At 41.7% G+C, this 26,299-nt stretch overlaps 1 protein-coding gene across 1 annotated transcript in view; it reads right to left on the reverse strand.

The window, feature by feature from the left end:
- The window catches only part of LOC128713168 (calmodulin-binding transcription activator 1), a 106,330-nt gene extending 92,329 nt beyond the window's left edge, over positions 1 to 14,001 (reverse strand). The window contains exons 1-2 of the mRNA XM_053808029.1: positions 13,902 to 14,001; positions 3,686 to 4,762 (exon numbers count right to left, since the gene is read on the reverse strand). Coding sequence (XP_053664004.1) covers positions 3,686 to 4,762; positions 13,902 to 14,001 — 1,177 coding nt within the window. The remainder of the gene's footprint in view (positions 1 to 3,685; positions 4,763 to 13,901) is intronic.
- Positions 14,002 to 26,299: the final 12,298 nt, after the last annotated feature.

Here is a 26,299-nt window from a genome sequence, read left to right on the forward strand (position 1 = left end):
AGTAGGATTTTCTCACCATACGTGAGAAGGCTGCCTAAGGAAAATGGCTCACAGCGGACGGGGCTGGCATCGGATACGATTGGAAAGAAACGGGAAAATATGCTGAGAAACAAATCCTCCCAGCGTTATAACGATGGACAACTCTACCAACGAAAAATGAATACGAAACACGAACATAACGAACTAACATCATAAGCATCTGCACAATCTTGCAATACTTTTGTTACATCATAACAAAGTGGAAAACTATTTTGTTGTTTTACGTAGTTTTACGTCCTTTACGTCCAACTTTACTTCCCTAGGTCCTCAAAAACTATCTTAACACTTTCTTCATCTCGTATGTTCTTTCTTCTCTATCCTGTATTAGTTATTCACCACAAGCAATCAATAGCTACTCGCACTGATACTTTCTGCAAGCGCATCAGAACTTACCTCGAAAAGGGAACCAAAAACTGCTGACTACTGACTATACATAGCTAGCAACGTTTCCCTGCATCAACTGCCTTCGGTTCGTTTGGCCACTACTAGACAAACCCATCGTTACGGTTCCATTTTTACTGCTTGATTTTCAACATCCTACGATACTGCCAGTAGCTACAAGCGTACAGAATGGAGCCAGCCAATAGGCACATTCGACGGTACAGTATTTTGATGCTCTTCTTGGTGGTATCGACACAAAAACCTACCAACTAAAGGCATGCGGGACGTCGTTTGCCAAGTGGTTGCAATTGAACTTTGCACTTGCACTTGCCTGCTGAGCCTGACAAATTGTTCCCTGACTCCGGTATGGTTTCAGCTTCCCGAGCACGGCGTAAGAAAAGCTATCGTCGGCGCTCAAGATGTTTCTCGTGATGATTTTATTTAATAATATTTGTCCTTTTCACTGGCCTGGAAAAGACAGCTGACAATGAACGATGAGTTCGTTCGTTCGTTCGGGTTTCAGTGGGAAAAGTAGTCGTAAAGATTGGAACAGCAGCGGATACGTTGATACGAACAGATTGGTGTTGTAAATATGGGAAGTTTTGATATTTTGTACGTGGACAATGCCAGTACAATTTGCCATGTAGACAAATTTTCGTACCGTGAGATTTCTTATCATACAGGCAATACAATTGTAAATGGATAAACATAAGCTGACATAAGTTTTAAAGAACTAATGGTGACTAGAGTACTTCACAAATGTGAAAAGTTTTCATGCAATAAAAAATGCATTTCCCTTGCGTAATTCTTCATCCCATGGTAGTAGTGTCGGTCCTCACATGACTGGAATATTCAAGGAAACCGCTATAATGGGGATTCCAACAAAATCTTCCGAACGTTTAATCTCAACTTAAAAAAAAATAATGACGGAACTAAATATCTAAAATAACATATTAATAGATCATGTAGTAACTTCAGTAACTTCATTCAGAAATAATATTGATGATTCTTGATCTTGACACTTGATTTTGATGACACTTGATATTTAATTTGCTGATATATACGACACATCAAATTGTTGAAGAATTCTTTAAGTTTATTTAGCAGTCACAACAGTTCCAGAAATTTTGTTCATTTTAAATCAATTTGCTCAACAAAGATCTCAACAAAACCATCACAATTAAATCGAACTATAAATTTACTTTTTCTTATCTAACCATTCCATTCCATTTATACTTCATAAAAAAGCCTCTCACTAAGTTCCCTCCTGAGGTCCCTTGAATCTACTAACAAATTTATTTTTTTCCATTCCAGCTAACCATTTCTCAATTCCCCTTTACCATAGGCGGAGATATTTTTCATTTCGTGTCATTGTCGCTACCCCTCTAAGTCCGCGTTTAAACAGCCTACCGTGCAAAACAAGGGTTGACAAATATCGTGTCGAAAAGCATGTTCCTGGGCTGATCAATCGCTGTCGTACTTGCCACCAAACACGACAAGCAACCCGGGTGTGTCACCCATTGTTCACCCAACAAACGAAAACCAAACCCTACCACCGATCACTGTCTCGTTACACTCATTATCGGGCTCAAGTAGGGTCGAGAGAAACAGTTTCTTTTTTTTCCTCGTGTTTTGCTACCACTGCTGTTTGTCGTCCACAGGCAAACAAAACGTAAACGACGAATTAAACGCTACTCGAACGTTCCGCTAGCCGCACCGGCTCACTATTGAACGAATCCAATTCCGAATCCATGGCTTCAAAGAAACGATTTTGTTCAATTTATTCAGCAACCTTTACGCCTCATTTCAGCCTTCCCATCTGTGTCCTCTCTCGGTAAAAAGGAATTCTATCGTCGATTGTACCAGAAATCACTTCCTTAACGGCAACTTCTTTTCGAGTGCCCGATAGGAATGGTGAGCTTCCACCAACAACGAAAGAATAAAAAAAAACAAATGGAAGCAATTGTGATCGCATATTTTTCCTCCGTTATTGTCTTTGGTACCCAGCAGTTTGTGAAAACCGAGCCCGGCACAAAAGCGTTGCTTTGATATTTGCTGCCACACACTCGAAGGTGGTACAAAACGAAGCATTAAAGGATTTATTTTCTATTTCACTCCCTGTTTTCTTTATCGATTGTTTTTGATGTAGTGCTGCCATTTCCTTCTTTCCACGCCGTTTCGCTCGCATTGGCTGACTTGGTGGGCAAGCGTGAGCAAAAGTGTGTTGAATTAATTTGGTTGTTTTTCCTTGAGTCCGCAACCGAAAAAGAAAACGAAATCAATTTTACGGGTTTTTTTTCCCCAGCTGCATCCACCCGCCCATTAACAGCCGCCAGCGGTAGGTTATCGTTGTTATCCATTCGCGGTACACGAACAGTGAGACACACACACACACACACACACACACACACACACACACACAGACAGAAAACAACTATCAAGAACCCAGCCAGATAAATTCGTTTTTGGACGAACAAACAAAAAATAACTTGCAACAAACAACGTACACTCCAAATCGGCACGTCACGCGAGTGCAATTTGGTGATTTATGTTTCTTTGCTGTATTGTTTTTTCGCGTCCCCAACTGCCTGGTTTTCGGTTCATAATTTATGAGGTGTTTGACTTGCAGCACAAAAGTTCACAGCACCGAACCATTGATTACGTTTCGGAGATCGTAATGATGACTGAGAGCAGGAGCAGTCCTGGACGCCCGGCCCTGAAGTGTGTCCCGAAGTACGGTGGGACACATTTCCCTTTTGCCGCCGCCGATCAATACTTTCTGGTGAATTATTAATGTTGCAATGAGTGGGTGTCGAGACGGCAAATATTAAACCCTCACATCGCCGAAGAAACGGAACGTGTCTGGATGCAATGATAGCTTTTCGATGGGAAGAGTCATATTTCTTCCGTTAACGAAAAAGACAAAAAACATAATGCAGTGATACATGTGAACACCTGTTAGTGCGCAGTGATTCATTACCAATGCTGCCGGAAATAAGCAAGCAAATGGAAAGGTATTTCATTTTATTTAAACTTAACTAACTCCGTTACTCTCTCCTGACTAATATAATCTCTAATGATCGTCACATCAGATCAATATTCGACCATAATATCTTAAGATACCAATTACGGTATTGTAAACAATAACTGAACTTCAATATCGAAAGTCCCACTATTTATTGTTAGGGGCTCAGCAATTATTATTGCCACATGAATAAGTAAATGTTACAATTTAACTTCAAAGTATGATTTAAAATCCGCTCACCTGTTCCCAGCGGCATATTGTTCGTCTTGTGGACTACCTTCGCCACCACGGTCGGTTCCTTTTTCTCCTCTGCTTCCTCCTGCACACGCCGTGCGATAGCACCGCCAACATTGCTAGCACCGACCGGAGCAGCCGTCACCGTAACCACCGTCGTTGTAGGCGTCGAAATCGGCTTCACTTTGGCCAGCGTGGCACCACCGGCCGTCGACACCGAAATACCACCGGAAGCGGCGGCCGAAGCCGCCACCATCGTACTGCCGGCCGTTGCAACCGTACCGGCCGTGGTGGCATTGCGTATCACCAGAATCGACTGCGATTTATCAAGTCGCTTAAGCGTGCGCAACAGAATCGGACCTTCGGTGCCATTTTTGCTCAACCGTTGCTGCAGAAAGATCGGCCCACCGGTACTGCCCGACCCGGACGATGTGCCCACCTCCAGCGTGGTACCCTTCTTCAGTGCGTCCGATTGCAGCAGAATCGTACTACCGCCACCGCCGACACCACCGATACCCTCCAGCGTACCGCTCTTAATGGCCGGCTGGAAAAGGATTGTACTAGCCCCACCGGTACCGGGCTCGGCGAGTGTTTTGGTAGCGTGAGCCTTCGTGATGGTCGCACCGGCACTGGTCGTTGTGAGGCGCTGGTGCTGCAGGAAGATCGGCTTATCCTCATCGCTCAGCAAACTCAACAGTTCGTGCGTGTTTTGCAGTATAATCTGACCGTTTTCGGAGCGCGAACCACGGACCAGGATGATGTTGCTATGCTGTTGCTGCTGTTGATGCTGCGAAGTGGCCACAGTAACGGTGGCCGGACTCTGACTGGTCGTAACGATCTGCGAATGAGCGATCTGCAGTGCGTGAGTTTGGAGCGCACGGGATGCCTCGGCCGAGATGGTAACGCCCGACTTTTCTAACCCGCTTAGAATTGTTGCACCGCTGCTAGTGACCATGGTGGACGCGTTCGATACCATCGTAGCCGACCCGGGAGGCGTCGCCACCGATTTACCACCCAGCTGCTGTTGCTCATTGCCACCGTTTGCTGCACCTGTGGTTGCATTGCCCTCCTCGGCCGTTGGACCTATGGAAAAAAACAATGAATTATTATTAATATTAGCATTAAGGTTGAATTAAATAAGCTATATAAATTTGTACATAAATAAATCTAACATGAGAAGTGTTTGAAAATCCAGCAGTCTCAACAATAATCAATGATGCATATAAAATCAATTTACATTTTTAATTTAATTCAATTACGTTACACCCCAACTCAACTCCATAATTTATCTTCACCACAAACACAATCACCGCAACCTTTCTACATCCTTTACAACAGGAAACCATAGCTTCTAATTGACAACTATCGGAAGCGAGTTCTTTCGATTATCGATACGACAGTTTCACCATACTTTTACCCGCGTCTGGTACAATTATTGGTAAGCTAGTGAAACACACTTAAAAGACGGAAGCCAACCCCTATCACTGACCGGATATCTGCCCGTCAAATGGCACGAAATATAGCCACACCGATGGCAATTAATTTCACCCGGGAATGGTACATTTAACTAATTTCGATCATTTACAAATGGCTCGCAGGGCTATAAAACTTCCCAAAACTAACTGCCCACTTCCAGGACAAAACTGACCATCTAATGTGCTACATCCCGTCCAACGTGCAAGTGGCAAAGGATCGATTTAATGGCCATACGAGCCGGATATATACTTCCGTGTATCCCAATTCGTCCTGTGGCAGCATCCCTAGCGCACAGTTTCGGCCGTGAGCACGTTAGAACGTTCTGCACCACCGAAAGCGAGTTGTAAAATCAGTTAGCATCGATAAACTTCCGGTGTGTGGCAGACACTCGCCTGATGGACGAGTGAAGTGAATGTTCGGTTCCTTCCATCGGCACCGTGTGTGGGTGTGTGGGTGTGTGCTAGACTATTGAAAGAGCTATCGAACGGCAAGTGCTCAAGTGGCCTGGAACAGGGTGGCAAGTGAGCTAATGTTTTTCCAAACAAACTATCACCTCGTCCATGCACCCGTGTTGGAAACCACCCCGAATCAGTTACCCTTCAAACCGCTGTGAAAGTAAATAACGATACAAATGACCGATAAATATCGCAACGAGCCAACGTTTTCACCTGGAACTGGTATCGAAAAATTTAAAAAGTGAATTGAAAAGTTTCTATATGGGTTGCCGCAGCATGTGGCATACATTTAAGATGGCCTAAACCTTTAAATTATTAATTTTGGTAGAAAAAAATAGTATCAAAGTATCAAAGTACCGTAAAGTAAACAATTAAAAGATGAAGTTATCAGTTGAAACTCATTAAATCTTTCACTAATTTTTAATAAAACAGCCTTTTTCTGAGGTCTCATTGGAACCTATGATCATCACTAGTTAACTCGAACACGTCTTCAAATGTTTGATCGTTTCTCAGGAAAATTTACGAAACAAAGTTTGCTACACAAAATTTTATTATCCCAGGAATAGTCCGGGGACAAACACGCATAATACTTTCTAACGGGAAAAAGTCATTAGACCTCATCCCAACAGGGCAACGCTTGCATAAAACCCTGCGCCACATCAACTCACTATTTCATTCGCAAATTTACGTCACGATACCGATCGCATCTTAACGATAGACCATCGACATGAAACCGCATCGGGATTCGCATATACCACGCCGGTACATCCCTAGCAAAGGACTCGATAGATAACCCTGTCAACTCGCATTCCGCTTTCCAGTGTACACGACCGACCGAGAGTGGGAAGATTCGATCCATTTTCCCCTCACGAAACTGCCGTCCGGGTCGAAACGCGCACGGGCCCTCGGTAAAGCGGTAAGTCACTTATTAAAAATAAGACATTCCCTTGCAGATCACGTACACCTTTTCCACGGAATAGGCTGTGTCATTCGTTTCCCCCCTTTTTTCACACTACCAGCGCCGCTGACCCAACGGGGTCCATCCATGACATAAACGTGCATAGTTTTCTTTAGTGAGCGCACCGAAAACAAAACAAAAAACACGCAAACGAAGCGTACGTCCATTCGGAATAAGCAGCGAAACATTCGAGCACTCTTGGGAGGATAAGGCCTTAGGCCTGCCTAACATCTTCTCAAGGGTTATAATTAAAACTTTGTGTCCCCTTGGCCGTGCTCGTACACTCCCAGTACTGCTCCATTGCCTCATCACGCATCGGCCGAGCTACTTCATTTGTCCGTTTTTCTCTATTTCGATACTCACTGGCCGAGTCCGCGAGTCGCATACATTCGCAACGCAAATGAGCTTCACTTTGGCTTTTGCCACCCTTAAGCTATCCCTCGTACCCGATGCATGTCGTTTGTTTTTCTTATTTTTTTCCGAAGGATTTCGTGCACCCAATCCTCCCGGTGGCAATTTCCATTCAAGAGCTTCCGGACCGGACCGAGCTCAGTTTCTGTTAAGCAAAGCCGTAGGCAATCATCACGAATATGATAATTGAATCTAAGAACTGTGAGTTGCTGGCCCGCGTGCCCGAACTCCAATTGGCCGGTACGTACGTTCCCGTGCCGTGCTTCCCAATCGAACAGCTCCAGTTCCGATTCGCCAACCAGGGCAGCTCAGGGTACTTCCGCTTCAAGTACGATCCGGATTGGCAGTGGGATTAAATAAAAATCGGGTAAAACTGTCGGCTAACCGTAACTGTCTCTGGACCGGGGGATTTGTATCGCCGAAAAATGCTGTCCTTTTTCGTTTCGTTTCGTACTGCCGCGTAACCGGAAGAAGCGAGTTTTGGCTAGTCGTAGCCAACATCACACAAAATCCCGCCACCGAAACGCTCCCACCTCGTTCTGCCGCGCCTGTAGAGAAGTGTGTACGTGCTTTCGCATAGTGAATATTATGCAAAAACGCAAAACTAAAACCAAAGCAAACAGATACCCGATCGAAAGGACTTTGGTTGAGGCTGAAGGAACTGTGTCTTGAAGTAGGAACGAAAGGAACGCAGACAGAGTGTTTCCGTTTCAATTGTGACGAAAACTTTCGGTAATTATTTCAGTCGAAAAAATACGGCTTGACGCAGGAGGCGCGCAGGTTCTTACCTAAATTGATCTTTAGCTTTTTGCCGCTCTTTCGATGTGAATGTTTTGTGAACATTTCCACACGTCTACCAACAAATTTCTGCAAAAAAATAAACTCCTTCTCACATACAGAGGATATCAGTCTACTACAACCCGTCAAAGTAAACAACCACCATCATCAACGATGTAGTATGTGCCAGCACTAGTCGTTGTAGTACCAGCAGTTAACTCACTCGCGTAAACTTTGTCTAAAATCAACCGAGATGAATGGATAATGACGACAGATGTCGTTGACTCGTTCGAGGAAATGGTTTGCTTGCCGTTTCAGCGAGCAAAAGCGCTACGGTGTACGGAACGGAAAACAAGTGCAAATAAAACCAAATGCAATAAAGGGAAACAATGTTTTCGCGCGGCCATGCATCCACCGAGCCAACCGTCCCTACATTGGAAGCGACAGCGAAAAATGTGACTGCCTTAAGGCGATGCTGCTTTACAAAACAAGTGAACGAGCTGTAAAGTTATGGGCGGAAAATTAAATTCCGCGTGGTTGTACTGTTCGCTGAATTATAGTGGAATGTTAAGTGTTTTAATTGGTTTGTTTTAGTTTGCTGGTTTTACTTTGGAAATTTAATTGAAAAAGTCATCGTCGTGAAATGTGTGCAGTAAACATATGTGGGTTAAAACAAACAAAAAAAAAACAATAATCTAAACATAGTTAAACGTGATTCACAACACACACTAAATTTCACATATACATAAAGTAATAAAAGCAACAATCAACATATTGTCCAATAACAGCTGAATTGCGCCGCTCTTGTAACAATCGAACAATACAAATGTAAAATGTTTCAGGCGCACTCTGCAGCACAAAGCTAAAGATACTATCCAACCTCAGCCTCAGCAACCTTTTCTCACACCGCCATAACATAGGACACGGAAACCAAAACAACTTCCCGTACAAGGCGCTGCCCACAACGAAAACAAAAAAGGGGCTATAAAAATATTTAATAAAGGACATCGCGACCTTTGGAAACGCCGTTTTATCTTTCCGGTTCCGTTTCCAGTTAATCTTTTCCTTCTGGCAACTCGCATGGTTCTTTTGCCAAGAGTGGTACCTTTTTTTTTTCTTGGCTCCGTTTCGCTTTATTGCTTGCACAAGCAAATAAACAAACAACATAACGGCTTATCCTTTGGTCATCTCTGGATGTGCGGTTTAATGGTCGTAAGGATTGTTTGAATGTTTGCATGCTACGAAACGGGGGACGCGAAACAAAAATATTAGTCAAATATCGCGAACGGAACGGTGATAGTATCCGAAATAATATTGGTGCTTTCGTTGAGTTTTGTGAGCTTTGTCGTATTCAGTGTCATCGCCTACTCATTGAAAATCAGGTGCATCATGTGAACCGTGTTCCAATTTAAAGCATGATTGAGGAATACGTGATTAAAGTAATGTTGGAATCAGTATGTTACGTTATTCCATTCATTCAGTCAATTATTTATGCCTTTATCTATTTATGTTCATAAAATTATTCTATTTCTCATACTATTATTGAGCAACCCAAATGTACTCACTATGTACCGCGACAGCTTAACTTCTGCTGGTTAAACTCATCGTGTCTCACCCCTTTTAATTAATAATTAAATAATCCAATTACATTTCACTATCTCCCAACTACTTTTCAATTTAAAACAAAACTGCTTAATATTCCAAAAACTAATGCCCCCATTGCGAGGAAGAATTACTCTTCAGCAATAAATGTATTAATATGAAATTAAGCGCATAAATTATGTCTCCATTGATTTATGCAGTACCGCTTGATACTAAAAACTCACCGCCAGCGAAATGACTGCTTAGCTGGTTGGTCTCGATAGGTAAGAAAATGGGACAGCAACAAAACAGCAGCAGTAGCAAACTACACAAAACAAGCGGACAAAACACACATCCAGCACCATAATGGCCCCGTACCGGTGCGCTTGCCTGTCGCGCGCTCTACTAATTATGACTTTGTGTGGTTTACTTTTCTCAATCCTCACTAACCGGTGTCTCATCCCGGTAAGACCGGCAGTCGGTTAGTTGCAACCCTCGTTTCAAACACCACATGGATCTGTTCATTGCTGGAAGGACACGCGTCCTGCAATCAAACAGCAGCACCCAACCCAGTGCCCGAGCATCATGTACATTAGACGAACTCCAGCGTACCAGCTCGATATTGAATCGCAAGCAGAAAGAAGAACGCTAACCGAAAACACTACAACTGAGGATTTTCCACAAACATGAACAATAGCCGAGAGTAGTTCGCTGCCACGGTGAACGAGAAACGAGAAGCAACAACACTTATTGTTCGCCATTGAGATGGTTTACATCAAACTGTTTGCATGCAAACGACCATCGGACGCTGAGCATGGGCAAAGCAGTAAGAATAAAACAGCAAAATAGTAAAACCCCAAAAACAAGGACACCTTCTCCGGTCCATCCTTTCGGTTCCTGGTCGTTCACTGCTCCTGTTGTATCCGTTACACGAATATCGGAAAGCCAACCACTTCAAAACCCAACCAAACCGAGAGGATAAAAATGACCATCCTCAAAACTGGCTCTCAGCTTTGTGGAACGCTGCTTGTGAGCTTGTCCGAGGGACAATAGCGCTGCAGTTGGGATGTCCGGCTGTTAACCACAGTCCCAAAACGTAAAAAGAAAAGAGTCTCCCGTTCCCTCACGCTACGTTTGGTCAATGTTAAATGTCGTCACTGCACACGCCGCGTGGCTTTGGTGGTGATAAATGGAACGGTGGTTTGTTATTTTATTAATTTGCTGAAAGGCGTACGAAACCACAAATGGCCCTCGGGCGGCAATTGTTCCCTGCCCAGTTCTATTTTTCATTTTAGTGGACGTTTGTGTGGTTGGAAGATTTTTGCCCAAGCCGTTCGCCAAACGGGCTACGTTTTTATAGTTTTTAAAACAAATTTTATATTTGATTTGAAATTGTTAGTACCGGAATTGTTTTTTGTTTTCACGGTAAACGTAAAGTACTACAATTTTTTACACCATCCCTTTCACTTTATGGATTCCCCTAACAGCCTCATTTAAGAGCAACAAAAATCAGACCACCATCTATTTGGATGTATAAACATTGCGGACACGCACAAACACAAAGCATCGTTCCTCAAAAAAGATATCAGCCAGAACGATCATAAACTGTAATCTCTTTCCATAATTGAGTCACATTAAAAAACTCTTACGGTCAAACGTGCGCCACGTTCCTCCACGTCCAGATAAGCCCGAACGAGATCTGGACGCACCGATAGGGTGCGGAAATTTATGGCTGACCATTGGCTAATAAATAGAATGCACCATAAATAACATGACCGACTACTCGGGGAACATCAGCAAAAAAAAGGACTAAAGGGACACTAGCGGGTAGTGTAGCGTCGGTTTGAAAATTGAGATGGTGACATTTACGAGATGGCTAATAGAAATTTTATTCCTATATTGCTAATGGAAGTAGCTATGGGAGTTTGAGCATGAGTTGCGGTCAATGCGGTTAGCATTATTACTAAGGTACGTTTAAGTGAGCGTTTGTAACGTATTATTTTATGTTAGTTTCTTATTTCTGTTATTAATTGCTCTTCACAAGAAATAACATAAACAAATGTGTTCGAAGGTATATCAAATGCATGCAAGGTTATCCTGACAATTTACCTATGTACTTGTTATCTCTCATTCAACTGTCATTCAACAGTCAACTTAGCATTCCTTTGTATATTTCAGTATTTATAAAAAAATGTTTATATTTGAAAATATACTCTAAAACATTAAATTTTATAGCATTGGTGCCGTGACCAAGATTTAAGTTCAAATCTTTTTGACGAACATGGCCTAACATTGTTTTTTTTTTTAATTTTGTAATTGTTTGTAAAAAGCCAAAACGCAACACATTTAATCCAAACCGTTAGTAATACGGCAAACGACCCTAAATATCAAAGTCCTAACATTTCTTTGCAAGTCACACACCTACACACACTGTTTGTTTATAGACTTAGAGTTTTGATAACTCCACTCAAAAGGGCTAACATACTAACTTCTCCATAACACCGCATTGTTCAAACCCCTTCCAACCCTGCTAGAACAAAGATATCATCACACAATGTTTCAATCTGACAAGTGCCGAATGTTTGTGACCCACAACGCGAAGCTCGGATAAATCTCGATATCGTACCAATGCCCAACGCCACCTCCATCCCGTTTTCTGGATTGCTTTGTTTATGAGCATCCGCGATACCAGCTGAACCGAATTACATATTTCACTAACGATCCCTTTCGTACCAGCAGCACCGCAACAAACGCCACCATGGGGTTTGGCACCGAACGTTGTAGATTTGAAATTATTAGCTGCCGTATTTCTTACTTTACACGCTCACGCATTTAATCGCGCAAAGCCCTGTTCACCCTTTTTGGCTACGGAGTAACGCCACGCACAAGGAAATGGCATACCGACCGCGCTCGTGAACCGATTTCATGTGGTTTCGCACGGTGACAACTAGAGCGAGCGAAGAAAATCCATCTCAAATTTCACACCATTCCACGCACCGCAGGAACGTTTTCCTGGTCGGAAGTTATGTGTGTGTGTGTTTGTTTGGGTTCCCTGGGGGGAAAAGCACACCATCGTCTGCTTGATCCTGACACTTGAACGGCGCGCACACATGTGCATATCACGGGTTCACAGAAACGACACGACGAAAGACAACATTTCGCTCGGATTCACTCGTCACCGTACTCTTCCCCACCATCTCTCTGGGTCTCCCTCGCACCCTCTCACTACTCCTCCACCCCATTGGCACTGATTCAGTAACTTTGCGGAAAAGTTAATAAAAAATTAACAACTACTCCGGAGAGAGATCCTGCCTGTCCGAAATCAGCCACCAACCCAACAGTTCCCGCGCTCTCGGATGACACACAGCACAGCAGCAGACAGTGTGCATACACTTAAGGGCGCGCAAGTATCGTTGGTGCTGACAAAATTATCTACTTTCCGTGCAGCAAAAACTTTTTCCTCCCTCCTTCCATCCCTAACAACAGTTCCGTCAAATCGTCGGTTTTGCTGAAAACCGCACTCGACGGTGCGGAGGTTTTTCCAAGGAAAAACCACACCGTATAATAAGTTGACACGTTCCGAAACCGGCGCCACTAGGGGCACAAGGGTGTGGTGGAATGGTGGAAAAAGTGCCAAACGCGCCAGTGGAGCAACATTTTTATGGGTTTTGTTTGGCACAAGCGATCCCGCCGGGTGAGAGTAGTGGGCGCGAAAGAGGATTTATTTCGCTTACCATCAGAGCGAAACGGCAATTTCTGTTAATGATATCAGCGAAACATGATGAAAGATTCCGATACCTTCTTATCATTGTTTTTGTTCTTCTTTTGGCGCTTTGCTCGTAAACTTCAGCGTGGGAAAAGTTTGTTTTTTCTTCCAGTATTATGTAAGGTAATTTATTTGTTTACCTTACTCTAGTAAACTTGCGATCCCGTGTTCGCTCTTGCTGATGACATACAAAACATTCTACTTCTCATCTCATCGCTACAATACCTGGAAGACGTAGTGTCGATGGAACATTCATCCCTCACAGTCGCATAAACATGTTTTGCCAATTTGTTACACTCACCATCACCGAAAGCGACAACTACTTAAAAAGTAACAAATGTTCAACTCATCAAGATAATCTCTACAATCTCAACCGGCGGCACAACACACTACACTTCGCGCTTTCATGTAACATGCAAACGGCGAAAATTGAAATCGCATACCCAAAATATATGCAATCTCCCCATGTACACCTCAAATGGTTCACCGCGACACCGGGCACCGCGGGTACGGGTCAGCAAAAATGGAGCAATAAAATGTTAAACATACACCCGTATTATGCACACACCACGGGAAAAAGTGCCATTCATGCCGCGGTGGCAAAGGCACTGGGCGGCAAAAGGTCGACAGGGACCCAAACCACCCACCCGCTGACAGACGGTACCATACCAATTGGCACCCACAAAGCAGTACACACACACACACACACACACACACTACCTCCCGGAGCTCCCGGGCAGACACACTTGCCACTTTTTCCACGACTTTGACTATTTTCAATAAAATACACATATTTACAACCCACCGTTTGCTGTACGGACACTTCCACCGGCTTCTGCGGTGGCTTCATCATTACCTCAAACGATGGTGACGATGGTGCGAGCGAGCGATTTGGCATGCTCCGGACAGATTAATCTTGTTCCGAAACAGATTTGCTTTTGAGGTAAATTGAAAATTTGCGGTGCAATAAAGTCGACAAGTAATGGGTTGCTTTCACGCACCACTTGCAAACTCCAAGAGCGTCTGAATGTGGTTGCTGTCCTGTTTTGATGTCTGTTTTTCTTTAGAGGATTTTTTTTTGGTTATGGTTTTTTTTCTACATTGGTTCATGATGAATTATTTAACGTTAGGAAAATTTTGGACAGTTCAAGTAGATTAAATTAATCCACAAAACAGTAGAGATTTATTATGGTATACACCTGCATAAATATAATTTATGATGTTGTTAACACTTTTTCAAGAAATTAGTTTATCATAAAAATATTCTTTAATAGTATTTTTGGGATTGGTCCGGCAGTACGATGACATCATAACATCAAACATCACCGATTGCTGTTAAAGAACTGATTTACACTTAAAGCATAATGCCCAGAAATTCCATTCATTATTTAGCGACGAAACAATAAACCCCCTTATCACACCTATTAGAAGCTACTTCGGACTCATCAATCCCCATCGTCCCCATCTCTAGAGCCTTCACACCTTGCCAATCACCCGTTTGCCATTGCGCTCAAAAGATTAGCTACTCAAATGAAACTCTAATCAATTGGTAATTCTCGGAACCGATTTTCACGCCCCTCCACGTAAAGCTGCTCACCCACCGCAACGGCACTTTCAACTTCGCACCCCACTCTGAAAAACGGCTCACCGCAGCTACCCAACCGTGTCCAAAGTGTCAAGCGCACCAAACCAAGTGTATTATGTTCCAATAATTATTCATCATCATTAGTGCATTAATTGATTGATGGCCCGGACCCCTCGAGAGTGTTCAATGCAATGAGCAATTCAACCGAATTGCACACTTGCAATTACACGCACACAATCGAAAACGGCACCCTCAAACGGTTGCAGCTTTGCGTGACTTGATACGTTATGTGTGTGTGTGCCCGAGTACTTGAATGTTTGCAGTAATTGTGCCAATTGCAAGCGAAATGTCTACGGGGAACGTCTTCGCGGGCTTCCAGAATTTCCCGGAGCTGAAACCAACCCCAAAAACCACAACCTGTCGTGAGTGAAACCGATTCCGTGCAATTACCTTCCGATGATTTATGGCGGCGAAACGTAAACCCGGTAGCACAGCGCAAGAAGTTAGCCAAACGAAGTCATCACCCGGAAACGCACCCTACTCACTCGCCCTCGCAAGGGGGTAAAGGGGCGGGTTTACTTCCGGGCGTGCCGTGGGAGAAAATCGAACCGTTCCTTCGGGAGCGAGCCGCGCGCCCGATAACGAGAAGGCGCAAATATGCCAATTGGAAAATGGAACGATAAATAATACAGCCATAAGTACCTGTTGTTGTTTATGTGCTTCGACGTTATTTGTCTTCTGGCTCACCGTGCACGCACACACACAAACACGGCACGATCGATCCCGTGAGCTTCCGCTTCCGGTCCGAACGATCCGAAAGTTGCTCACATTTCCGGTACCTTTCGTCGGCCACTTTCACCTGGTGCCGGATTGTTTCCTCCCACCCTCCAGCATGGATGGTTGGTGTGCTTAGGATTTTGATTCCCTTTCAAGGATCGGACAAGCAGACAGCTTTGAAGGAGATTTAGCCACCCGAAGGCACGAGACTGCTTTTCCATTATTGGCAAAACCGGTAATCGCACGCCCTTCAGCTCACTTCCCAGAAAGGATATTGGGCTCGTATTACAACGGTTTCGAACCACATGAGAGGTTCCTTGCACGGTGGGAAGAATGGGGAATGTTACGGAACGATTGCGATCTATTTCTTCCGTTTGCTCTTCTCGCGCGCCACTAACGAACGTACACAAAACGCATGCGATGAGGGATAATTTTACGCGTGCAAGCATAGCTCCACGTGTACCTCAAACGATGACAACGGTTCTGTGGGGGGAAATTGGTACGAGCGTTACTGTCGAACTGAACCGTATGCATAAATAAATTAAATCAAACTCAGGCGCTCGGCTCCGGGGAGCAAGCCGGATAACGCCGGGAAGATAGATGTCGAGCTCATAATAAATCAATACCAACTCCCTGGCAGGGGGTGTGTGGACGGTGGTGGTGATGTGTCATCGGTGTGGTTAAGTGATTTATCATTTGTTGAATCGGTTCAATTTATGTACATATTTCACCATTTTCAAGCGGCAGTTAGCAAACGGAGATTTTACGCTTTCTTTGCAGTTTTCGTAAAGTTATGGTTGACCTTCGCTCAAGGTTGTTCCTGGAGTGAAGGGTACGGAATCTACAATCGTTATCAGAGTTTGAGATACATTTAATCGATTGCTAATATAAGTTTGCGGACAAATAGTTCTAGTTTTTGTTTCTGATATAAAACAATATTTATATGAAGTTGAGATCACTCTTCCTTTCCTTCACTTACTGTTGTATTATTGTATAGAACCAAAACCAGAACTAGTATTTTAGAATACCTTTACGTCCCAAAATTAATCTTAATACCTTTCACAATTCAGTCAGGCCAAACATGTACCTATCTGTTCCGTAAGCCTCGATACCATTAAACATAATCGGATACACCACTTATAAAGCTGATTATGATACCGTCAGTCAATAAATCGTTAGTAATCCTGTATGCCAATCATCGACACCATCATACTTACCCAGGATTGCTCATTACTGTTTGTTGGTGTTGCGCGCCAGTACTCAACTTCACCGTTGAATGAAATGAAAGCTCCAGCACCACCGCATACACCAGCCGATCAAAGCCGTCCCTGTTGCATTTACAGCCGTACGTGCGAACTCCATACAGCATACCACGTCGTATTTTTGCTCTCGTCTCTCACCCTCCCCCACATCAACCACAGGGCCCCTTCTTCAGGGTCGTGCGAGTCTTACAACAACAACAACCCAAAACTCCCACAAGGGCAGAAAAGCCCACGGGAAACCAAAAAGCCTTCGCCGCCCCCAACGGACCTTCCCCATACAGGCTGAAAGCTAGTGGGGCTACCGGAAGCAAACACACCATCAAAGTGCATAATAAATCATGCTCGAACCCAAACGCGCCCCAAACGTTGCTCTGGTGGAGAATATTCGACATTTTTACCCATTCCTTGTTGGAACACGCCGGAAACGCTCTTCCAAGCAGGGGCAGGATGATTCGAAGCAGCTCGTACCGGTCGACTATTTGCTTTTTGGTGCTGGTGCGAGACCGGTCCGTGTTGCGAAGAGCCGTGTACCCGTTGGCCGCTTTCCAAATGAATCAATACCGAGGTGTTCGAAACATCCATCCACGGCGAACGGTTCCCAGTATCGGAAAATGGATCTGGAAAACTGCTTCCCGAGCGCGTTGGTGTTGGGGAATAACACGAGTGAGGTTGAGGAGCGGTCCCAGAAATCAAGTGTTACAACATTTACAACATCCTGCCCACATCCCGGTACCATGCCACCACAGCGTTAAGCCCCCGAAGTAACGACTCGATTGGTAACCGGCTAAACAAACTGACACCGACCGGAGAGTTGGATCGACATGCTTACAGCAGGTTTCGGGATTCCGGCAATGATGTTCCGTTACGGTGACGCCGAACTGAACTCCCTTACGGCATGGAACGGGAATTCCAAGCCATTTTTGTCGACATTGAAATCGGAAATTCCAATTCCAATTGAACTTTGGAACTCTGGAATGCAGCGTTGGAGGAAAGTAACACTGCTGTCGCATCCATGGGACTTCCGTACGTTTGGTGTTGGAGGAAATTTTTTTTCTGGTGAGAGAATTTTCATTCAAAGAACGGTGCATTTTCCCATCGGGACAACCAGAGCCCCACAAGTGTTCGTGTTGCGGTATGATGGTAGGATAAATGGAAATGACTCTTTGAAGAAGGCATTTTTTCTAGCAGTTAAAAAGTCCCTTACATTCGTATGCAAATAATTTTATAACGTTATTTCTTCACTTTAAAACATATTGCGGTAGAATAAACTGAGACTAAACAGAAAGAGCTCTCTGTTGGTTACTTCAAGTCAAGTTACTTAACATTATTTAGAATTAAAAAAAAACAAAAATTAGAATATGAAAAACTAATTTGTACAAATCTATTCACAATAATCATTAATAATGTATCTTTAAGAGTTTAAACCTCTTATATAACTCCGAAATCTCGGAAAAACTATTAAATTATCTGAAATAAAACACCACAAATAAAATAATCAAAAGATTACTCCTTCCTATGAGCTTATTCAAGTTTTAAAACATATCTTGAAACGAATCCCATAAGGACTTGTCTTCTCAATAAGGACAATAAGTCTGTCAAATAGTCATAGAACACAATTCTAGAGGGTAGAATTGACTTAGTTTGTCGTTAAACAAGGAAGATGCTCTATAGAAACTTTATAACAACTGATCAATTCTTCATAATCTTATTTTTTATGTTATACTCATTGTATTAGTGAAGGCAAATATTACACCAAAGTACAAAAACTATTGTATAATAAACTTATTTTTTCCTAAACTCAACAGAATCGTAACAAACTGTACAAGTAAACCCTTAACCTCCCCTTTTACTTTCTTTTACGCTTTGCTGTAATTTATGTTCATGCTTGCCAACCGCAAGGACGGCAAAGGTAAGTGCCAATTTAAAATACCACCACGTATTAAATACGCAAAACCTTTTGCAAAACATTAGTTCATCCTTCACATGCTGTACTGTTTTAGTTTCTGATCCCTTTAAACAAACATACCACTATCAAAATGAATTTGCTGGCAAAGAAAGCGTATAAAAAAACCCCCAATCCAAACCCGACCCATTTCTGGCTCACGTAAAAGCCGGGTTCGTTACTGGTTGCGAAAAACGGATTTCCTTATGTTCATTACGATGATGTACGATGCATGACAGAGAGTCATTTATAAGAGCAGAAAAAACACAACCCACCCCAATAATGGCATGATGCTACACGGCGAAGGCAACCGTCTGCGTTAGTTTCTCTCACCGAGCGCAAACTCCTAAGTCTCACCGAACGTTTCACAGTGTGATGGATAGCGTCATGACACGACTGAATGTTACCCGGCCGGTAGGAAGTGCGAACAAGCGGAAGGATATATGTAATACGGTAGGAAAATTAGCTGTATGGCTGTCGGAAAAAAAAATAATAAAAAGAGTAAACTATTTCACTCGTATTAATGCAATTTCGAAACAAGGAGAATATTAAAATAGTTCAAAATGTAAAATTAAACACGAATGATTCTGGCTCTGGTCAACGCTTCAAACTATAGCTATATCTTAACGACCCCGTCGGCTGCTATATCAAACAATCTGGCAAACGGTCACGAACCGTGTATCGCTTTCCCAGCACCGCAGTTCCGTTTCCGTTGCTCGCAAAACACCATGAAAAACACAACTTTTATCAGTTACTTTTGATCTCGAACATTCACTATTTCACACCCCATTACAGCACCATAAATGTGTCTGTGTGTATGTGTGCGTGTAATTTGAGCAAATTCTTCTTTTTTTTTGGTTTTCTGCACAAAAGTGAACAGCACTTCCGAATGGCTTTGGATGATTTTCCCCATTCCCCGTCCGACCGGATTTGGCTTTCTTTGGCGGTACCGCTGAGCAAAAGCAATGGCAAATAAGCACTGCGAACAGCCACGCTTCAAAAGCAACCCAAACGGACGAGATTTACGGATATTTTTATCATCCGAATTCCACTTCAGAAAATTAACTTCTTTTATGAGGCTCTTAAAAAAATAGCGTTACATGGCAGGGTGAGCGAACGCTTCCGGGAAGGACAATCCATGGAGATAATACGCGTGTGTCTTCACGTTTGAAATGGGAGGAGGGGGGGGGACAAAAAAGACGAAACGTAACGAGCATATTCGTGCGAAAGGAAAAGATGGAAAACTTTACTAATCCGAAGCGGGAGGAAGGTTACCATCATCTCTCGCAAGCTGACTAATGCCCGCAAAACGGAGAGAAACGATTGTTTGCGAAGTGTACCAGGGAGCGGGGATGAAAAAAAAAACACGAGCTGGCAGATATTTCCTGAAGCTATTCCAGACGATTCCGGAGATATTGTTTCTGGTGCGAGGAAGAATAACACCGACAAAGTGTAAAGTAAAATACTAATCTTCAAATTTCCACTTGATAGCGAGTCTTTTGAGAGTTACTATTTGCAATAGGTTGTATCGTTTTCTTCTATTTTCATTTTTAAAAACATTTTCTTACCTATTTCCTAGATTTATTCAACTTAATTTCCCATCCAAACCCATAAGAAAGATCCATATTATAGTCCCCACAGAAACCATATCATAGTCGTACGTTATGCTTGCAGTCATCAATGGGACCATAAAACACACACACACCAATATTCCAGTGGCTTCTTACCGGTATCGCAAGAGTCATCATTTCTCCGACAGTGTTCCCTGGCAAATATATAGAGTCTAGACTCAAACATCCCAGAATGCTTCTGGATGAAGGGGTTTTTTCCGTGTGTATGCCTTCTCTAATTGAGTACGGAAGATGTCATCGAACGAGGTTTTCCTTTCAAACAATAGAAATACACAGGTACACAGCCATTCGCAAACACGACTCCATTATTCCACCCTCACAATTGATACACCCCATCAGGACGAACAAAACGATTGTCGTCGTTGTCGTTATCATGGAGTTCGTCTTCAACGGCATCAAGACGTCTTCGACTTCCTTCTACCATCGACTGTGTGCTACCGAGGGAACATCAAATCGTTGAGCTATTTTCCTATGCACACAAACACAAGCACACACACACACGCGCTCAGCTATAAGGGTAATGAATCGTGCGGAGTGAGGTGAGATTAAACGGCCAATATGCCATCCGGATCACGATTGCTCTTCCGGGATGCTCGTTTAACGGACTAATCACGAAACGTCAACCAACGGGACGACGATGTGCTGCCGCTGCCGCTATCCAGCTCGTTGACATTAAATTGAGCGTAAGTAATGGAATCAATCATTCTCAATGAACCTTTTTGCCACAGAAACAAACGGTGAACAGTGCGTAAACGATTACGCTTACGTATCGCACGGGAACAAGTCGACTAAGAGGACAAACCTCAGTTTAAGCAAGGTAGGCCAGAACAAACAGCAAAAAGTCTTTGAGCTTATGAGATTACTTATTGATTATTTTGATATGACGTTTTTTAAGATAAATTATAATTCAAAATAAGATAAATTAAATAAATCGGTACCATAGTGCGGCTGTTGTGTTTCTTAAGAAATTTGCAAAAATTTACACTGAAATACTAAATATTCAAACAATAAAACTCTTGGTGCAAAAATCCTTGCAAAAGTATAGTTAAGGTTTTGGAACCACAGCTTTATTGTCGAGGTTATTCTCGGGTGGGTGCTGATACCGATCTGATTTCGTTTGTGAGCCCGATTACAGATCAGGTCGTCGTGTCAGCATCCATCGCACGCACACCAGTGTAACGCAGGGTTCGGCAAGACGTACAGGACATAACTTCTCGGGGGGGTATAAAAGTGTCGTCCTCGGCACTTTCGTTTTCGCCTTTGCAATCGATCCAGCATGTCCGCGTCATGATCGTATGATGAATGTGCATGTGTATGATGTTGTTTCGTCTTTCAAAGTTCAGCTCGTGGTTCTTTACGCCTTACATATTTTCTTAAAACGTTATAATCAATTTCTTAAGAATATTACAATTAGGTTAATTTTTTTAAATCTATCTAACCCTAGCTACACTGCCGCGCAATGGTAATGATTATGGTATTTTTAGTGCATAGTTCTTCTTTTCAGTTTTTCTTTATGGTACTTTCTACCACAAATATCTATGAAATTCACATCTTTATCTTCAAATATTTCAATTTCCTTGTATCGCTCTTGATGTTTTAAATTATTCCTTTTTCGTAGAAACATGATTTCTCCTTCTGAGAGGCCAATTGGTTCTTCTCGCTTTTCGTTCATCTTTGTAATTTTCTTAACTTTATAGTCGTGCATCTTGTTATGAACTTCTGCATACATTTTCTCCTTTAGTTTGATACGTTCGTCTAAATTCGATGGCATTGTTTGGTCGTTTCTAATCCCATGGAATAATTCATTTGGTGTAAGTTTTGTTTCAGAATGGATAGAATCATTATACGTAGCGATTGCTAGATTTATTTTTGTTGATTCTGATAAATCTCTTGTATTTTCCTTCTGAGATAGAATATTATGAATTTCCCTTATTGTTCTGTGGACAATTTCAACTGTGCCATTAGACGATGACTGTGCTACAGAGGTGTAGTGATATTTTATCAAATTGTCGTTCAAAAACGATTGAACGGCAATTGATTTGAAGCTACATTCCTGGTCCATTATTAGAAGTATAGGCTTGCCTACGGTAGCGATAAATGTGGATATACCATTCAAGATATGCACAGTATTGCGTGTTCTTATAGGTACTGCAAATGCTAATCTTGAGAATCTGTCACAAAAAGTGAGGTAATATTTATCCTTCATGATGAATATATCGGTATGAACAATTTCAAGTGGTCTTTTGGGTGTTTCTGTTAGTTTGAATTTTATCTTATACGGGTGTCTTTCATACTTCGATTTTTTACATAGAGCGCACAAGTTTATGTACTTGGCTACTTTTGACTTTATGTTCGGGAAAAAATATTTTCTCTGAAGATGTTTTGTACTCTCTGTTATACCTCTATGGTTGGCATCATGATACGTTTGAATAATTTGGTCTTGTTCTAATTCTTCGGGTACATCTATCAGCATTTTTTGAGTCCAACGGAATTTCAATGATTTGGCCCTTGAATAATATTGTTTGTATACTTCGTGCAATAACTTCAAAATCTTTGTATCACAATATACTCCATTTATACAATTGGATGCGGCATATTTTCGTATAATTTGAACTAAACTATCTTTTGAGAAAAATGGTTTTTTGATTATTATTCTGGAATATTTGGGAAATTGTTTTAAAGTTTCAAAACTGTTTTCGTTAGATTGTTCCAAAATAATTTGATTCCTGAATTCGTTAATTGGTCTTTCGGTACTTGGAATATAATCGTTATCGTCGGTGTCAGATGAATGTTGTGTCATTAAGCTCTCAGATAGATTTATATTTATTGCTGGCTCTATTCGCGAAAGTGAGTCAGCATTACTATTTGTAGTTCCTTTTTTGTACTTTATTTCGAATTCAAATTCTTCAAGCTCTAGCTTCCATCTTAATAATTTTCTATTCAAATCATTTTTCTGTCTTAGCCACAATAAAGGTTTATGGTCCGTACGTATTTCGAACTTATTACCATAAATGTACGGCCTGAAATGTTTTATAGCGTAAATTATAGCGAGTAGTTCTTTCTCTGTGGCAGAATATCTACACTCTGTTTCATTAAGAGTTCTAGAAGCATAAGCTATGGGGTGCTCTTTTAGATCTTCGAATCGTTGAGAAAGAACGGCTCCCAATGCAAAATCACTTGCATCTGTTTCGAGAATAAATTTTTTAGAAAAATCAGGATATTTGAGGAGAGGGTCCATAACTAGCAGTTGTTTACAGTCCTTAAAGCAATTTATGAATGTTTCATCGTGTATAATTTTTGAATCTTTTTTTAGACATTTTGTCAATGGCTTGGTTAATTTAGCAAAATCCTTAATAAATTTACGATAATATCCTAAGATTCCAAGAAATGCTTTAATTTGTGAAACTGTTTTTGGCAGAGGCCAAGAAAGAATTTTTTCAATTTTATTTGGGTTTGGCTTGATACCCTCTTGTGTTACAATATGCCCTAGAAACTCGCATTCTTTCTGGAGAAATTCGCATTTATCAATTTTAATTTTTAAATTTGCCTGTTTCAATTTGTAAAGAACCTTTTGTAAATTTTCAATGTGCTGTTGTAGTGAACTTCCGAACACGATGATATCATCCAAATAAACTAAGCAACATGTACCGATTAATTCGTTAAGGATGTTATTCATTGCTCTCTGAAACGTAGATGGAGCGTTCTTCAAGCCAAAAGGCATACGAATAAATTCGAAATGTCCTTTTTCGGTACTAAAAGCCGTTTTTGTCCTGTCCCTAGGTTCTACCTCTATTTGGTGAAAACCTGATTTAAGGTCCAATGTAGTGAAGTACATACTTCGACCAAGCTTATCTAATATTTCTTCTATATTAGGGATCGGGTATTTATCGTCAATAGTCTTCTCATTCAGTTTGCGATAATCAACGACGATTCGCCATTGTTTTGTACCGTTTGAATTAGGCTTCTTCGGCACGATCCAAATTGGTGAAGTCCAAGGAGATATCGAGTGTTGGATAATGCCATCAGCAAGCATTTCATTGATTTGTTTTTGTATTTCGTCTTTGTGTATATACGGGTATCTGTAAGTTTTGCTGTGGACTGGTATCTCATCTACTGTGTTAATACTATGTTTAACCGATGTAACACAAGAAAGTTTTTCGTTGTCCCTGGGAATGATTGATATGTTTTCGTAAAGCACTTTTAAGAGATATTCTTTTTCTTCCTGGTTTAAATGATCTGTTTTGATAATTTTATCAATTTCAATTTTAGAGTCAAAACAAGGCTCTTGTATCGTATTATTTACTTCGGCAATTTCATCAACTTTGTACGTTGCTACTGGTTTGGTCCAAAAGAAAACCATCTTTCTTCCGAAATTACTTGCAAGAGCGTTAATATGTCCATTTTTTGCAACGTAAAGACCAGATGGAATAACGATATCGTTAACGCGAACATCATTGTCTAAAAACACATTGCCATGATCGTGTGAAACGGGTACCTTGATTCGTGTTACAGAATTTGCTTCCACTGTATGCGTTTCTGGATCGAGTTTTCGTATACTCAAGTCTATGCTTGTATAGGGAAAAATTAGTTTATTTTTACCCATATCCAATACAGCTTGAAGTTCAGAAAGGCTTTCGTATCCTAGAATGCCGTCGAAATAATTGTGAAATTTGAACAGAAAAAATGTAACATTCAAATTCCAAAGTTGTGTAACGACCTTTTTATTCGTGTAGTGTTTACCGTTAGTATTTGCTATCGATATTGGTTTACAGTTTATTTCCATTGATTTGGGAAAAACATTAGGCGAGATGAAGTTTTTGTTCGATCCGCTATCGATTAAAATTTTTGCGCATCTTTTATCGATGTGTAACAATATGTATGGCATACCATTTACTGCGTTCAACTCTGCGGCAGGGGTGCAAAGACCTCTTGAAAATTTGATGGATTGTCATAGTGCTGTTCGTTGTCTTTGCTAGTATGCGAGTACACTTTCAAGCCTGTTCTTGTCGTATCATCGACTTCCATCGGTGCGTACTTTAACCTGTTACTGTTAAGTTTCTGAGTACTATTTGGATTTCTATTGGTGTTAGTAAATGAGTGCGTATTTCGATTTTTTGATGAGGGGTCAAACTCTCTCTGATATAAGCCTTTTGTATTGCCACGAGGTGATAGAATCTTGTTTGTATGTTCCAGGTTTTGGAATTTGCAAAGGAAGGAATATGCAGCTTCTAAATCTTCGGGCTTAGCAGCTTGTACATATCCAAAATATTCTTTGTTTAGTCCTTTTACAAATGCAGCTAAACATTCTTGATCTATAAAATCATTTATAGCTTGCCAATGGTTACAATATAATTCTTTTTTTCTTGCCAAACATTTCATGTTATGGGCAATTTCTTTTGTGCGCTTATAGTACAAATGGATTGACTCATCCATTTTCATGGACCATAACATCGTTTGGTACGTAGCCATGTCTTTTTTGTCACCAAACGTAGCTTGTAATACTTCAATAGCCTCAACAAATGACGTGGGATTTCCGTTCGTACACAAACTATCACGAGCTTTACCTTCCACTTTGTTAATAACTACTTGTTCGTACATAGCGTACACTGCGCTAGAGACAATTGGCTGATACATGTGCAATGTTTTCTGTGCTGTGGCAATCCATGATGCCAAATGAGTTTTATTTCCATCGAATGATGGTATACTTTTCAAAGGATCTGGGATCTTGAAAAGATCGTTTTGGTAACCACTCGATGGTCCGGGAGAAGCCAAAACGTTTTGTTGTTTAAGTTGTCGCAGTAATTCGCCATTTTGTGATTGGAGAGCATTCATACGCTGCTCCATGACAGAAAAATTTGCCATGAACGTTTGGAGATCGGCTGGTTCCATTTCTTTCACAAATGATAATGCTTTCACTTTTGGAAAGGGTCGAAATCTAGGCATAAGCTTTAAACACAATGCTTACCTCAGTGGGAGTAGGTACGGTACCTATTCTCTGG

Source organism: Anopheles marshallii, chromosome 3, assembly GCF_943734725.1.
Source record: "Anopheles marshallii chromosome 3, idAnoMarsDA_429_01, whole genome shotgun sequence".
NCBI lineage: Eukaryota > Metazoa > Arthropoda > Insecta > Diptera > Culicidae > Anopheles > Anopheles marshallii.